At 39.2% G+C, this 17393-nt stretch overlaps 1 protein-coding gene across 1 annotated transcript in view; it reads left to right on the forward strand.

The window, feature by feature from the left end:
- LOC308637274 (sulfotransferase 2A1-like) overlaps positions 1-16050 on the forward strand; it is a gene marked incomplete at its 5' end in the record, with an annotated part of 104357 nt that extends 88307 nt beyond the window's left edge. Inside the window, 5 exons of the mRNA XM_081273598.1 lie at positions 528-736; positions 2270-2396; positions 9545-9639; positions 12750-12927; positions 14751-16050. Coding sequence (XP_081129724.1) covers positions 528-736; positions 2270-2396; positions 9545-9639; positions 12750-12927; positions 14751-14863 — 722 coding nt within the window. The 3' untranslated portion in view covers positions 14864-16050. The remainder of the gene's footprint in view (positions 1-527; positions 737-2269; positions 2397-9544; positions 9640-12749; positions 12928-14750) is intronic.
- Between the last annotated feature and the right edge of the window lie 1343 nt (positions 16051-17393).

Below are 17393 nucleotides of genomic sequence, written 5' to 3' on the forward strand. Positions count from 1 at the left end.
AATTGGAAACATATTGAAAAGATCACAGCAAAGAGCCAAGAGGAGGAAGCAACCAAAAATCTGTTGACATGTGAATACATAAGCAAATGTGGCATGATGATACAATGGAATCTGATTCAGCCTTAGAAGGAAGGAAATCCTGACACCTTGTACAACATCCATCAATATTGAGGGCATCATACTAGATGCCATAGTTTAACAAAAAAGGACAAATACTATATTCTTCCACCAGTGCAAAATACCTAGAGTAGTCAAGTTCATAGAGAAAACCCCATTTTGGATTCCAGGGCCTGAAAGATGGAATAAGTAGACTTGTTCTTAATAAGTAGAGTTTTAGGTTTTCAAGATGAAAATGTTCTGGACATTGGATGAGCAACAGTAGGAATGTGCTTAACACTGCTCAGCACTACACAACTGCATGCTTAAAATGCATCTGATGGTAAAGTTGTTATGCATTTTATCACAATATATTTTTATGTCACAATTCAGATTGAAATGAGTGATCATCATTTTCCTTCCTCATCTAGGAACCCACTGGTTGGTTGAAATTCTCTGCCTGATTCACTCCAAAGGTGATAGCACATGGATTCGATCTATGCCCATCTGGGAACGGGCACCATGGTTAGAGTCAGATGAGGGATACAAATTGTTAAATGACAGAGAGGGTCCACGGCTCCTGGCCTCTCACCTTCCCTTCCATCTCTTCCCCAAGTCTTTTTTTACTTCCAAAGCCAAGGTCAGTGCCTAATGTTTGATCAATGACTTTTGCCCTTCCATGTGCCTAGATAACCCCCGCAGATCTTGCTGGGGTGTGTGCCCATTGGATAGGTTGGGTGAGACCTGCGATTCTCAGAAATTAGGTGAGGTTGATGTGGCCACAACCAGACCAAACTTGAGTACAAGGATGTGAATGATTCCGTGGATTAGCCTACCATGAATTAAGGGTAAAGTGACTGACTACTGCTAGAATCTTAGGAACCTACATCTCATGTGCAACCAGAATTTATAATTGTATCTACAATAGAGTATCCCAACTTTGCAGGTCTTACCCAAAATTCATTCAATAAAAGCCTCCTAACAGGTAGGTGCAAGCATCTAAGTCACTGTTGCCCATATGGGGAGCAGAGCACGCATACATTAATAAATGCATAAATCCAGGGGACTTCTCAAGAGTCACGACTAGCAATTCTAACCACAGCAGCCCACTGGAGGTCACTGTGCTTTGTGATCAGCAGCCACTCCATCCTCCACATGGCTGACAGATGATCAGCACAGACCATGGATATCCAAGATCTAACATGCAACAGACTAATTTTAGAAACATGCTTTCTTAAAGTTTTTGTTGGTTTCTGAAATTTTTGTTTTTGTTTAAACAACACCAAGAAACCTAGAATAATAATCTCCTGTCTTGGAAATTGTCTAACAGTGACTCTTCCCCAATAGACCCACTTCCTTTCTCCTCTTGTGTTTCACTAACCCCTGCCTGATTAAACTGGGGTCTAAGGAGACATAAGACCTCCAATAATAACACCAAGAGAGTTGGGGCAAATAAAGTCAATTTCTGATGTTCAAGCCCCAAGTGGTGTGTGTGCACGTGTGTGTGTTCACTAATCTTGAACACTAGCCTCTTAATATGCACATGTAGACATACCCAGTTGGGAACTATCATCTAGACCAGATGTGTAACATTTCTACCATCCAGAACGTCCCCACAGGCCCCATCTTATCCATTGATGCCCACCACCTGAGGGTAGCCCTCCCTGGACTATTGCTACAGATTGCTTTTGTTTATTCCTGAATTTTGTATAAATGCATTCATGCTGTATGGATGCCATATCTTGGAGATTCCTTGATGGTCTTGAGTGTGAGAATGACTGTGTGTTGCTATGAATCTGAATATACCATAATTGATTAATCAGTTCTGCTGTTAGTGATCATTATGGTAAAGCACACACACACACACACACACACACACACACACACACCTCAACACCTACCATCTAAAACTTTCCAGCAGCTTCCCAGGTTGAGTAGACTAATATCCCAGAAAGAAGAGATAAGGTCTTCCTCTTCTATTCCTAGCACATGGATATGTAGTAGGAACTTTAAAGTCTATATTTGATGAATGAATGCTATAACTAATTCATTAAAGAAATTCATTGATGTTTATCAGAGATTAAGTAAAAACTGCTGGGGTAAAGATCAAGAATAGGTGGGAAATGACTGACCATGGCTGATTTTTCATTCTCTCATTTTTCCTTTATTTAAGGTGATATATATCATGAGAAATCCCAAAGATGTTCTTGTGTCAGGTTATTATTTTTATACTATGACAAACCTTTCTAAGAAACCAGAGTCACTGGAACAATATTTTCAATGGTTCATCCAAGGAAATGGTGAGTGTTCTGTGACATACAGATCTGTGTCCTCTACTCTGCTGGTCTTTCTTTTATTTTGTGGTATCCCTATTTTATTCTTCTTCTGCATATGTTCCACACATGAAAGAAAGCAGACAACCCTTGACTTTGTGTGTCTGGCTTGTACAGTCTGCATGCTGATCTCTAGTTCCATTTTCCTGAAAATTACATAATAGAGTTCTTCTTAACTAAAACTCCATCTTGTGTATGTACCACATTCTCTTTATTCATGTGTCAGTCAGTGGACACCAGGCTGGTTTCATAACTTAACTTTTGTAAATTGAACTGGCATCAACATGGGTGTGCTGTATTGCTATAGTGCGCTGACTTTAATTCTTTTGTGTAAATACCAAGGAGTCTATGACTGGGTCATATGGCGGTTCCATTCCTAGTCTTTTGAAGAAACTCCATACTGATTTCTGTCGTGGTTGTACTAATTTCCAATCCCAGTAGTGAGTAGGTGTTCCTTTTCCCTCATTCCCTGCCAGCATTTATCATTATGGCTGTTTCTTGATGCTTGTCATTCCAACTGGAGTGAGATGCAATCTCAGTGCAGCTTAGATTTGCTTTTCTCATGTTTTTAAAACTGTTAAAATTTTTTTCATAAAATTGTTGGCCATTGTATTTCTCCTTTTGAGAAATGATTGTTCATTCATCCATCTATTGATTGGGCTATGTGATTGTTGGTGTTGAGATTTTTGAGTTCTTTATATATTCTAGATGTTAATCCTCTGTCACAAGAGTACTGGCAGAGATTTTCTCCTGTTCTGTAAGGCCTCTCTCTGTGTCTCATTTCATTTGCTGTGCAGAAGCTTTTTAACTGGAAGCCATTCTATTTATCAACTCTTGGTTTTGTTTCCTGAGCAATAGGAGTCTTATGGAGGAAGTCAAGCCTGAATCTATATGGTGGAGGGTAGGCGCTATGATTTCCACTAGTAGTCACAGTGTTTATGGTCTGATTCCTATGTTATTTGTCCACTTTGAGTTCATATTTGTGCAGAATTTCGCTTCATTTTTCATTTTTCCAAGCACCATTTATTAAACATGCTGTGTTTTCTCCAGTATTTCCTTTGGGTGTCTTTGTTAAGGATCAGCTGACTCTTTGTGAGTGTTTCTCTGTGTCTTCTATTGTAATCAATTGATCTATGCCTGTTTTGATATCAGCACAATTTTTTGTTACTTTACCTCTTTAGTATGATTTGACACTGGGAAATGTGATAATTTCAGCATTACTCTTTTTTATTTCTTTTTAGTTGTAGATAGACACAACATCTTTATTTTATATATTTATTTTATGTGGTGCTGAGGATCAAACCCAGTGCCTCCCCCACACATGTGAGGCTCTACCCCTAAGCCCCAGCCCCAGCCCAGCATTATCCTTTGTGTATTGTGTGTGTATTGGGGATTAGACCCAGGGCCTGGCACACCCTACTCCAGTGCTCTGTCACTAGCCACATCCCCAGCCCTTCATCATTGTTCCTATTGCTCAGAATGGCTTTAGGTTTTATTTGTCATAAAAATTTGGGTACTGTTTCTTCTTTTTCTGTGAAGAATGTAGTTGCTATTTGGTGGGGATTGCATGGATTCTTGAGATGGTTTTTTTTTTCATTCCTCCAAGAATTATTAACTATTTCAACACCCTTTGCAGAGATTTACAAATGATTTGCCCCCAACATTTTAATGCTCATGAGTTAACCAAAATTTTAAATATCTTCCTCAAAGAACAGCCAAGTCACCTAACCTAGAAATTCTAAACACTGCTCATAAATAAACTTCTATTACTATAGCTGGTCTCTCACTTGAGGAATGAAAGTCACAAATAATTTTTTCCTGTAACTGAAAACTAAATATCATTGTATTTTGGCCTCAACACATTTAAGAATTTCTTCAATTTGGCAAAATTGTTAGCAAGGCTGGCCCTGGTATTTTCCATACTAAGTACTTTAATTCTACGTGCAATAAACATTGCATTTGAAGTCTCGTGCATTTTTTATACAGGCCTGTATTGTTTCATTATATTCCAACTTGCTTATCAGCATGCTAGGTTTTTTAGTTTTTTATTTGTTTTAATTAGTTATACATGACATAATAATGCATATTATACTAAGCGAAATAAGCCAATCCTAATAAATCAAAAGTCGAATTTTTTTCTAATATGTGGATGCTAATTCACAATAAGGGGGAACCCTAGGGAAAAGAGTTTCCTTAAATTAGATAGCGGGAAGTGAAGGAAGGGGAGGGGAGGGGGCGTGGGGATAGGAAGGACAGTAGAATGAAACAGACATTATTACCTTATGTATATATGTGACTGCATGACCAATGTGATTTTACAACATGTACACTCGGAAAAATGAGAAATTATATTCCATCTATGTATGATTTTGTAGATTTCTTTTGGTAATGTGGCATTTTTGATTCTGGGTATACAAGAACGTGGGAGGGCATTTCACCTTAAACTGTATTCTTCAATTTCTTTCTTCAGTGTTCTACAATTTTCATTGTCAGAGGTTTTTCTCCTTTTGGGGATATTACACCTAAGGGTGTTTGTTTTGTTTTTTGTTTTTTTGTTTTTTGTTTTTTTGGTTTTTTTTGTTTTTTTTATTGGACGTTCACAACATTACAAAGCTCATGACAAATCATATTTCATAGATTAGAATCAATTGGGTTATGAACTCCCATTTTTACCCCAAATACAGATTGCAGAATCACATCGGTTACACATCACATTTTTACATACTGCCATATTAGTGACTGTTGTATTCTGCTACCTTTCCTATCCTCTACTATCCCCCCTCCCCTCCCCTCCCATCTTCTCTCTACCCCATCTACTGTAATTCATTTCCCTCCATGTTTGTTATCCCATTCCCCTCGTAAACTCTTATATGTAATTTTGTATAACTATGAGGGTCTCCCTCCATTTCCATGTGATTTCCCTTTTTTTTTCTCCCTTTCCCTCCCGCCTCATGTCTCTGTTTAATGCTAATCTTTTCTTCCTGCTCATCCTCCCTGTTTTGTTCTTAGTTGCTCTCATTATATCAAAGAAGACATTTGGTATTTGTTTTTTAGGGATTGGCTAGCTTCACTAAGCATAATCTGCTCTAGTGCCATCCATTTCCCTGCAAATTCCGTGATTTTTTCATTTTTTAGTGCTGCGTAATACTCCATGGTGTATAAATGCCACATTTTTTTTATCCATTCATCTATTGAAGGACATCTGGGTTGATTCCACAGTCTAGCAATTGTGAATTGTGCTGCTATGAACATCAATGTGGCAGTATCCCTGTAGTGTGCTCTTTTAAGGTCTTCAGGAAATAGTCCGAGTAGGGCAATAGCTGGGTCAAATAGTGGTTCCATTCCCAGCTTTCCCAGGAATCTCCATACTGCTTTCCAAATTGGCCGCACCCGTTTGCAGTCCCACCAGCAGTGTACAAGAGTACCCTTTTCCCCACATCCTCGCCAGCACTTGTTGTTGTTTGACTTCATCATGGCTGCCAATCTTACTGGGGTGAGGTGGTATCTTAGGGTGGTTTTGATTTGCATTTCCTTGACTGCTAGAGATGGTGAGCATTTTTTCATGTACTTGTTGATTGATTGTATGTCCTCCTCTGAGAAGTGTCTGTTCAGGTCCTTGGCCCATTTGTTGATTGGGTTGTTTGTTTTCTTATTGTCTAATTTTTTGAGTTCTTTGTATACTCTGGATATTAGGGCTCTATCTGAAGTGTGAGGAGTAAAAATTTGTTCCCAGGATGTAGGCTCCCTATTTACCTCTCTTATTGTTTCTCTTGCTGAGAAAAAACTTTTCAGTTTAAGAAAGTCCCATTTGTTGATTCTTGTTATTAACTCTTGCGCTATGGGTGTCCTATTAAGGAATTTGGAGCCCGTCCCCACAATATGTAGATCGGAGCCAACTTTTTCTTCTATCAGACGGAGAGTCTCTGATTTGATATCAAGCTCCTTTATCCACTTTGAGTTGACTTTTGTGCGTGGCGAGAGGAGGGGATTCAGTTTCATTTTGTTGCATATGGATTTCCAGTTTTCCCAACACCATTTGTTGAAGATGCTATCCTTCCTCCATTGCATGTTTTTAGCTCCTTTATCAAATATAAGATAGTTGTAGCTTTGTGGATTAGTCTCTGTGTCCTCTATGTTTTTTTTTGTTTTTTGTTTTTTGTGTTTCTTTGTTTGTTTGTTTTGGTACCAGGTAATTAACTGAGAGGTGCTTAACCACTGAGCCATATCCCCAACCTTTTTTATATTTGTTGTAGAGACAGGGTCTCACTGAGTTGCTTAGGATCTTGCTAAGTTGCTGAGGCTGGCTGGCTTTGAGCTCACGATCCTCCTGCCCCATCCTCCTAAACTGCTCAGATTACAGGCATGTACCCACAGCTGGCTACGTAGGTATTTTTTGAGACCATTGTGATTAGAATTGAATATCTGTTTCATTTTGTTGCATATGGATTTCCAGTTTTCCCAACACCTTTTGTTGAAGATGCTATGCTTCCTCCATTGCATGCTTTTAGCTCCTTTATCAAATATAAGATAGTTGTAACTTTGTGGATTAGTCTCTGTGTCCTCTATTCTGTACCATTGGTCCACCCACCTGTTTTGGTACCAGTACCATGCTGTTTTTGTCACTATTGCTCTGTAATATAGTTTGAAATCTGGTATCGCTATACCGCCTGATTCACGCTTCCTGCTTAGAATTGCTTTTGCTATTCTGGGTCTTTTATTTTTCCATATGAATTTCATGATTGCTTTATCTATTTCTACAAGAAATGCCGTTGGGATTTTGATTGGCATTGCATTAAACCTATAGAGAACTTTTGGTAATATCGCCATTTTGATGATGTTAGTTCTGCCTATCCATGAACAGTTTATATTTTTCCATCTTCTAAGATCTTCTTCTACTTCTCTTTTTAGGGTTTTGTAGTTTTCATTGTATAAATCTTTCACCTCTTTTGTTAGGTTGATTCCCAAGTATTTTTTTTTTGAGGATATTGTGAATGGAGTGTTTTTCCTCATTTCCGTTTCAGAAGTTTTGTCGCTGATATACAGAAATGCCTTTGATTTATGCGTGTTGATTTTATATCCTGCCACTTTGCTGAATTCATTTATTAGTTCTAGTAGTTTTTTTGTAGACCCTTTTGGGTCTTCTAGGTATAAAATCATGTCGTCCGCAAATAGTGGTAATTTAAGTTCTTCTTTTCCTATTTTTATGCCTTTAATTTCTTTCGTCTGTCTAATTGCTCTGGCCAGTGTTTTGAGAACTATATTGAATAGAAGTGGTGATAGAGGGCATCCCTGTCTTGTTCCAGATTTTAGGAGGAATGCCTTCAATTTTTCTCCATTGAGAATGATGCTAGCCTGAGGCTGCAAACTGGTGCGGCCAATTTGGAAAGCAGTTTGGAGATTCCTGGGAAAGCTGGGAATGGAACCACCATTCTACCCAGCTATTGCCCTTCTCGGACTATTCCCTGAAGACCTTAAAAGAGCGTACTACAGGGATACTGCCACATCGATGTTCATAGCAGCACAATTCACAATTGCTAGACTGTGGAACCAACCCAGATGCCTTTCAATAGATGAATGGATAAAAAAAATGTGGCATTTATACACCATGGAATATTACGCAGCAATAAAAAATGACAAAATCATGGAATTTGCAGGGAAATGGATGGCACTAGAGCAGATTATGCTTAGTGAAGCTAGCCAATCCCTAAAAAACAAATACCAAATGTCTTCTTTGATATAATGAGAACAACTAAGAACAGAGCAGGGAGGAAGAGCAGGAAGAAAAGATCAACATCAAACAGATACATTAGGTGGGAGGGAAAGGGAGAGAAAAGGGAAATTGCATGGTAATGGAGGGAGACCCTCATTGTTATACAAAATTACATATAAGAGGTTGTGAGGGGAATGGGAAAATAAACAAGGAGAGAAATGAATTACAGTAGATGGGGTAGAGAGAGAAGATGGGATGGGAGGGGAGGGGGGATAGTAGAGGATAGGAAAGGTAGCAAAATACAACAGTTACTAATAGGGCATTATGTAAAAATGTGGATGTGTAACCGATGTGATTCTGCAATCTGTATATGGGGTAAAATTGGGAGTTCATAACCCACTTGAATCTAATGTATGAAATATGATATGTCAAGAGCTTTGTAATGTTTTGAACAACCAATAAAAAAATAAAAAATCTTAAATAGTATTTAAAAAAAAGAATTGAATATCTGATTTGCTTCTCAGCAGATTCATTGTTATTATGAAGAAGAGTTCTTAATTTTTATGGGCTGAACTTGGGTACCAGTTTATAAGTGTTTTGGGAGAGCTTTTTGGGAATTCAGGCCGCATCATATAATCTGCAAAAGATGATACTTTGGCTTCTTTCCTTCCTACTTGTGATTTTTTGATTCTCTTTTCTGACTTCGCTAGCTAGATTTTCAAGAACTCTATTGAATGGGAATGGTGAGAGTGGTCATAGTTTCCTTCTTCCTAATTTTAGGACAAATGTTTCAAGATTTTCTCCATTTAGCAAATGTTGGCTTTTGGGTTTGTCACAAAAACTCAATTATATATTTAGCAAACATAGCCTTTATGATGCTCAGGTAAGTTCTTCTGTCAAGGAAAATTATATTGATGTGGTGAAATTCATTTATGGATTTGCATATGTTGACCAAACTTGCATCCCAGGAATAAAATCAACATGCGATGTGTATAATCTTAAAGTGTGAACACAACATGTCCTGTGTGTAATCTTAATGTTGAATAGCATTTACTGATATTTTATTTTTTTATTATTAGTTGTTCAAAACATTATAAAGCTCTGGACATATCATATTTCATACATTTGATTCAAGCAGATTTAATAAGGTTTTCTGTATCTGTTGTTCATCAGGAATATTGGTCTGTTGTTTTCTTATTTGATGTGTTTTTGTCTGGGTTGGGTATCAATATGATACTAGTTTCATAGAATGAGTTCAGGAATGGTCCCCCTCTCTACTTCAGTACCTAGTTTGAGGAGCACTTATCAACTATACATGTATCAAGATGTCAGATTTAGAGTGACAGGGATGGCAAAGCACCTATTGTGGTAGTGTGTCACCTGCACCCCTGTGCCTGCCCCACAGTGCCCTATGGATCATGGTTCGAGCACATTCGTGGCTGGATGTCCATGAGACACAGGGAGAACGTCCTTCTGCTGAGTTATGAAGAGCTGCAGAAGGTGAGCCCCCTCTCATTGTCGGCGCCTACAGCACCCCAACATCCTCACTCTCCCCGAAGTCCCTGGTCCTCAGTGTCTCCCCTTCATGTTCCCTGTCAAAGCATAGGCTGTGGAGGTCACTGAGAGGAGATGAGCCCTTGGTCTCCACTTCCCTGCTTCTGCATAACCCTCTCCAAACTCCAAACTCTTTTTCTTTAATTTGTTATATAGGACAGCAGAATGAATTACAATTCACATTATACACATGGAGCACAATTTTTTGTATCTCTGGTTGTACACAAAGTAGAGCACACCATTTATGTCTTCATACATGCACTATGGTAATGAGCTCCATGTCATTCCACCATCTTTCCTAACCCCATGTCCCTGCATTCCCTCCCTCCCCTTTGCCCATCTAGATTTTATCTAATCCTCCCATTGCCCCACCCCAACCACATTATGAAGCAGCACCTTTAAATCAGAGAAAACTTTTGGCATTTGGTTTTGACAGATTGGTCCAAGCTTTTTCTTCATGTCTTCAAATTTATTTCATTTGACAACATCTAAAGGGCCCTTCCACACACGGAGGCAGAGTGACATGGCTTACGCTAGCATCTGTGGCTGCCAAGGTTTCTGGGTGCAGGACCTATGATGTGGACAGAAACCTACTGATAAGAAGGGATTGACCAGAAAACATTGAACCCAGAGTTGTGTCCACCTCTCTGTCTTCTACCCATGACTGATACAGTGACATGAAGGGGAAATGTCACTTTGTGAATCTATTCTGAGAGGTCAGGGGCTGAAGTAACAGAAAAGGCCTGCAGATGATGCTCAGCACTGGTGGGTGGGTGCAGGGTACAGCTGGATAACAGCAATGACTGCCAATGACCTGTAGCACAGTGTGGCAACTGTATAGAACAGTAGTTATACATTTATAATTAGGAAATGGAGAGGGTTTTGAATGTTCCCAACTAAATAAATGATTCATGTCTGAGTTTGTAGATGTGCCACTTGTACAGACTGGATCGTCACATATTGAATAGGTAATTATTCTAACCTTATTTTTCTGTTGAGCACAAAAATGCCACACTGAACTGCACAAAGATGCACAGATCCCTTTGTGAGTTTCATAGGTCCAGAAGTAATTTAAAACTTTAAAATTTTTAGACTTTATTAGAATTTGGAAACAATATAAGAAAAAGCAAAAGAGTGAACAGACCTTTAGGAAACATTTGGCCTGTGAGCCTGTCTTGGGGACAGAGATAATGCCACAGGCACAGGCATCTGCTTCCCCTGGAGAAAGAACTTTGGTCACCTTCCTGCAGCTGCTTCCTGTCCTGCTGTGTCCTCAGCATGAGGTCAGTTCTCACCAAGGACCTTGATGCCACCTTCAGCCACCTCAGCAGCAAGCTCCCACACGTCCCTGTGATTCTCCTCTCAAATCACACAACACATTTTTAAATTATTGCCACAGTTGTGTGTCTTCTTGCTATATAGTGACTGGGGCTCATGTAAAAAAAAAACTGATAATAAACACTATTGTCTGAAGAGGAAAGTCTAGGATTCTGAGCAATCCATTCTTCTTATAAAGATCTATTTCTTGGTGTGATCTACCAGGAATATACATCAATAATCACAGAGCTCACGTTTAGAAAGATATTATGAAGTCCTGTGTATTATTCAAGTGTCACTTATGGAATGCACTATCATTCTGTGTAAGGATTAGTCTTTGGGGGTTTGTCTCCCTGCCTTTTCTTCCATTTTTTTTTTTTAATTTTTTATCTGTGGTAATTAGTTGCATATGACAGTAGAATGCATTTATGCACTTTGATATACAGAGAAGAGATATAATTTCTCATTTTTCTGAGTGTACAAGTTGCAGAATCATATAGGTCATGCAGTCCCTATAATGTCTGTTTCATTCTACTATCTTTCCTATCTCCACATCCCTACCCCTCCCCTCCCATCACTTTTCTCTACCTAATCTAAGGTAAAGCTATTCTTCCCTAGTGCCCTCTGCCTTATTGTGAATTAGCATTCACATATTAGAGAAGACATTTTTCCTTTGGTTTTGTGGGATTGGCTTCTTTCGTTAGCATGATATTCTCCAACTCCAACCATTTATTGGCAAATTCCATAATTTTACTCTTCTTTAAAGCTGAGCAATATTCCATTGAGTATATATACCACATTTTCTATATCCCTTCATCTATTGAGGTTGGTTCCACAGTCTAGCTATTGTGAATTGAGCTGCTCTAAACATTGATGTGGCTGTGTCCCTGTAGTACGCTGATTTAAATTCCTTAGGGTATAAACCAAGGAGTGGGATAGCTGGGTCAAATAGTGATTCCATTCCCAATTTTCTAAGGAATCTCCATACTGCTCTCCATAGTGGTTGCACCAAGTTGCAATCCCACCAGCAATGAATGACTGTGCCGTTTCCCCCACATCCTAGACAACATTTATGATTGCCTGTATTCTTGATGATTTCCACTCTGACAGAAGTGAGATGGATTCAAATTAAAAAGCTTTTTCTCAGCAAAGGAAACAATTCATAAAGTGAGGAGAGAACCCACAGGTTGAGAAAAAATTTTTTACCACATCCACCTCCAATAAAGCCTTAAACTCTAAGATATATAAAGAACTCAAAATGCTTAACACCAGAAAACAAAATAACCCAATCAATAAATGGGCCAAGGAACTGAGTAGATACTTCACAGAAGAAGAAATACAATTGATCAAAAAATATGTGAAAAGTGTTCAACGTCTCTAGCAATTAGAGAAATGCAAATCAAAACTACTCTAAGATTTCATCTCTCTCCTGTCAGATGGCAATTATTTTCCATTCTTAAGAGTCTCTTTAGAAATCCCATCACCTGCCTTTGGGGTGTCCTGAGCTCACCCTCGCTGGGAAGCCCCTGTTGATCTTCACGTCACCACCTCCTTCACTCCCTCTACTGGCCCCTTGCCCTTTTTCTCCCTCCATCCGACATCCATTTCAGTCTTTTCCCATTTTGAGATGTCGTCCTCTCCTCTTCCTCCCCTACACCCCTCCTTATACTTCTGTTCCCATTTCCCGTCTCTGCTGTCCTTCCTGTTCAGAGCATCACTCTTGATTGTTCACATTGTAGGACCCAAGAAGCGCCATAGAGAGGATCTGTCAGTTCCTGGGAAAGAAGTTGACTCCAGAAGAACTGGACTCAGTCCTCAAGAACAGCTCCTTCAAAGTCATGAATCAAAACAAGATGTCCAACTTTGAAATATTGCCTGAAAAATTCTCTTCTAGTCATTTCAAAATTACAAGAAAAGGTAACTGTTCTGTTTTCAGAATGTGTGAGAATTCTTGGAGAGCATTCTGTGTTTACCTCCCAACAATAAGAGTGACAGTGTTGAAAGGTATCAACTTGAATCATTATAACCAAGAAAGCTTCTTGTGTGCCCTAATGGAAGAAATATTTTCATGGGACTCGGATGGACTGCAGGTACCAGAGAAAGTTGATTCAGTCTTGGAACAAAGGGTGGGTTTTGGAGATGGTCATATCTAGGCTACTCCACTGGGTGACTTACCATAGAAAACTGCCCTAAAGAGACAGATACACAAAGACCAAATTGGAGAAAGTAGGGAGTGGGTTATTTGCTATGAGACACTGTAAGGCCTCCTTTCTGTGAGGAGAAATGAGTCGTAACTACACCCTTGGATTCAGGTCTATTGAAAATGTCCACTTCAAGTACACGCAGAACCTGTTTTACCAAAATTCCTCTTAGTCACATCTTTCTTCAAAAGCTATTCAAAAGGTCAGGATTCCTGCCAACCAGTGCTTCTGGAGTACAGAGAGAGAAAACAGGACTGGGCTGGGGCTGGGGCTCAGAGGGATCACATGAAGATGGTTCAGATAATGAAGATATCAGTGAACATGGGAGGAAGGATGAATGGTTATAGGCTAACAGTTACATATTAGACATTCTGCTACTTTACATTCATATGAGTGAATTGTCCAAATGCGTACATATATAAGTTTAACAATTATTCTATATTTAATATATAATTTAATTAATATTTTAACTAATTAGATTGGCCTACTATGTGAAAATTGATTTATTATTCACAATACTACAACCACATAGGTAAAGTGTAGGACTTATGTCCATATCTTTAGCTTCTTTTTCCTCTGCCACTTTCTCACTGAGTAACGCCTCCAGGGCTTTTTAAAAATCCTTGCCTATAAAATGGGATATTATGCTGGTATATTACTAATTCTTTGTTAAACCTTTCAACAATTATTTATTGAGCATATATGATGTGATTTTTTAAAGCTCTAAATCTTAGGCAATTTACAAAGTTTTGATTTTTTAATGTTAGAAATGCATACCTTATGCACAGTCAAAAAGGAAGTACACAGAACATCTCATGTTTGATCATTGCTACGAAGTGAACAAAAATGGACATGTATGGTTCTGAACTGTGAGCCCCACTGAGTCACTGCATTGGACAGAACTCTGGGGTAAGGAGCAGGAAAGGTAAATACCCTGAGGAGGGGGCAGCCTGGCAAGTCTGAAGCTGAATCAGAAGACTGTGTCATGGAGCAGAGAGAGCAAATGGGCATTCCCAGGGATGGAGTCCCAATCAAGAAGGACCCTACACCTACAGCCTCAAAGCACCAGAGAACTTGGCTGAAGGAGACTGGATGTCCTGGGAGACTATGAGCCCCAAGGGACTGGAGCCACTAGATGTGGCAAGGGGTCAACATGGTGCCATGTGCAGAAGAACTTCTCACAGAGAATGGCCAAAAGCAGAGGGACTAGTTTGACCTGCTCTGGTCACCCAAGTCATAAATTGTTAGATTGAGCCACAGTTCTCAAGAAAGAAGTGGTCAGAATTAATTTTGATCCAGATCTTCTGATTTATACCCAGCATTGCTGCTTATAGATTCTGTACAGGTTGCTTTGAAAAGGGAGGGCAGTCAGGACACACTTTCCCAGCAGGTAGACTTGTAAATAGGTATGGTGGCCAGGCAGGAGAAGGCCTCACCAATGACCCAGGGGTCACTCTGCTGTCTTGACAGAGCAGGGAGGAGGTAGCCATCTTAAGACCTCTCCCTAGATCTGATCTGTGTCTACTTCATGTTTTCCAGGCATCTGTGGGGACTGGAAGAATCACCTCACAGTGGCCCAAGCTGAAGCCTTTGATAAAGTTTACCAGGAGAAGATGGCGGGTTTTCCCAAAGAGCTGTTCCCATGGGAGTAACATCTAAAAATTCTGGATATAGTCATTGTTTTTAATGTCATGGAATGTGTACACAACTGAGGTGTTCTTATCATAAAATCCATTTCTACAGAAAAGAGGATGTGAATGAAAATAACATAAAAAGCCAATGAAATATAAATTATCAGATGAACAAAAGGAAATCTAGTTGAGTTGAGAACGGAAAATGGGAGAGGAGAGGGGTAACACAGGGAAAGGGGGATCATGAACTAAAGTTGATTTCCATGCATTGATGAGTTTTTCTGGATGAACCCAATCACTATGATAACTATAAAGCTCTGAGAAAAAATTAAAAACCGGTTTCTTCATTCTGGGACCTTGAAATATACATTTTGCTTCTCTTATCACTTGCTTGTTAAAAATTACTGGGATTCCCCTATTCACTTCATCATATCCTAGCTTTAATAAAATCTTTGTAATACTTCAAGCCAGGTACTGTGATGCATGCCTGTAATTCCAGCAGCGTTGGAGGCAGTGAAAGGAGGATTACAAATTCGAAGCCAGCCTCAGCAACGACAAGGCTCTAAAGCAATTCAGTGAGATTCTGTATCTAAGTAAAATACAAAATAGGGCTGAGGATGTGGCTCAGTGGTTGAGTGCCCCTGAATTCAATTCCCCGGGACCCAAAGAAAAAATCTTTGCAATATTTTAAATACATAGAAACCTACGAACATAATAAGAATATCACCCACAATTGTGTCTAGTATTTAAATCAAGAAATATAATTTGCAAGCCATTAATGTTCCTTTTCTATTACATGTATCTGTAGAATTTATGATGATGATGATCTGCAGGAGTATGATTTCCAACCCAGTGTTATTTTCATTCCCAATACTGTGTAAAGCATAACTAACAAGTGATATGGATAGAACTCTTAAACCTCACATGAATGGTGGATGGTATGATATGTTTATAGACTCATTTCTACCCAGCATTTAACATATGGTTTTGTCTGAGCTGACATGTACAAAGTAGTTCAGAGTTTAATTGAGACTTGGAACACAGTTGAGTTACCTGTTTTCTTGTAGATGACTCTAGGTTTCCCCCTCACCAATTTTCCCATATTTAAATCACTATTTGGCAAGAATGACAAAAACAAAGATAAGAGTTTTCCGAGGTCGTACTTGACTGAAGTTGACTGTTCTCTCATTGGCCTGTTGTAGGTATTACTAAATGTTCCCCCAATAACCTTGTAATGAAGTTAAAATCTAAATAAACTCCTCTACCTCTACCTCTGCCTACTTTTAGTTGACTTTAAAATTTACGAATTTTGGAGAACAAGCAGTTGCATAGTATTAGTGTCTTTCTCTACCTTGCTGTAGAAAACACCTCTTACACGAGGATATGATAAGAGTCACTTAGGATTCTTTAAAGGGTTTTGAAGAACATTTTGGTAAAAGCCCTGACTGACTGTTCCCTCGATCCTGCAGATGTCCAATGGGTAACTAAAAAACAGAACTCAGAAGTTTGCCTTCTTGTTGTTTCTCTCTTCTTTGCCTCCCTAAAACTTTGGATCATAGTATCTGTAGATTTCTTTTGATACCATGGCCATTTCATGACATTATGACAAATTCTGCTTGCCCGTGAACATTGGATTCTTTTCTTTTTGGAACTGTGAAGACCAAGGGGAATCAAGTTCAGCAGCATCCATCACACCATTCTCAGAGACTACCCCAGGGAAGACTCCATCTTGGCACAGAACCCTGCTTTTAACCCAATTCCTACCATCCTTGCAGTTGGGTACATACCAACTGTGGTTCTGAAAAATACTTTTTTGCAGATGGTCAAGTGCTCTTGTACACAAGGACTATTAAGTTGAACAACAAAGGAATCATGGGTTCTCTCTGGTGTCCACCCAGCACACACAGAGGGTAGGGTGTCCTCGATCCCACTCACAGTGTCTTGGACCTGCCCTCAGGGTACAGCATAGGCAAATCTCTAGAACCAATGTTCACATATTTATCACAGCTTCATAGATATTCAGGGATATAACTGCCCGTTGTCCTTGGGAGATGTTGTGACTAGAATTAAAAACATTAAGAGTAGTCACCAAAAAGCAGAAAATAAACAAATCAAATCAAAGATGGACTAGCTTAATAAATAACAAGAGTTCCACTACCTGCCACACGTACAGACTTCTGTTCCCTTTGATGTGTGTATCCTGGATTTGACGTTATGGTGTCAAATTAACTCAAAGAAGAAAAATGTAGGGTATCCATTGGGCTCTTGATTTCTTTAGAACACATATTTTTGGCTCAGAAATCAAAAGAACTCTGCAAAGTTTCTCAGTTAGCTAATGAAAGGAACTGAGTAAGTTCTATCTTTCCCTTTATTCTGACTCAAGAAGACTGATTTGATCCTAAACAGACTCTAAGCCAATGTTTTCAAATGGATGAAGGCATGCTCCCCGTGGCTCTGAAGAAGACACTTCCTAGGAAAACAGTCTGTGAGAGCTTGCTAACCATGGTGTGCTGAAGGATGTGAGGAACTGGACTTGGGATGTCTGTGTGGA

The sequence above is a fragment of the Spermophilus citellus genome, assembly GCF_964194105.1.
Source record: "Spermophilus citellus genome assembly, chromosome: 18".
Lineage (NCBI taxonomy): Eukaryota > Metazoa > Chordata > Mammalia > Rodentia > Sciuridae > Spermophilus > Spermophilus citellus.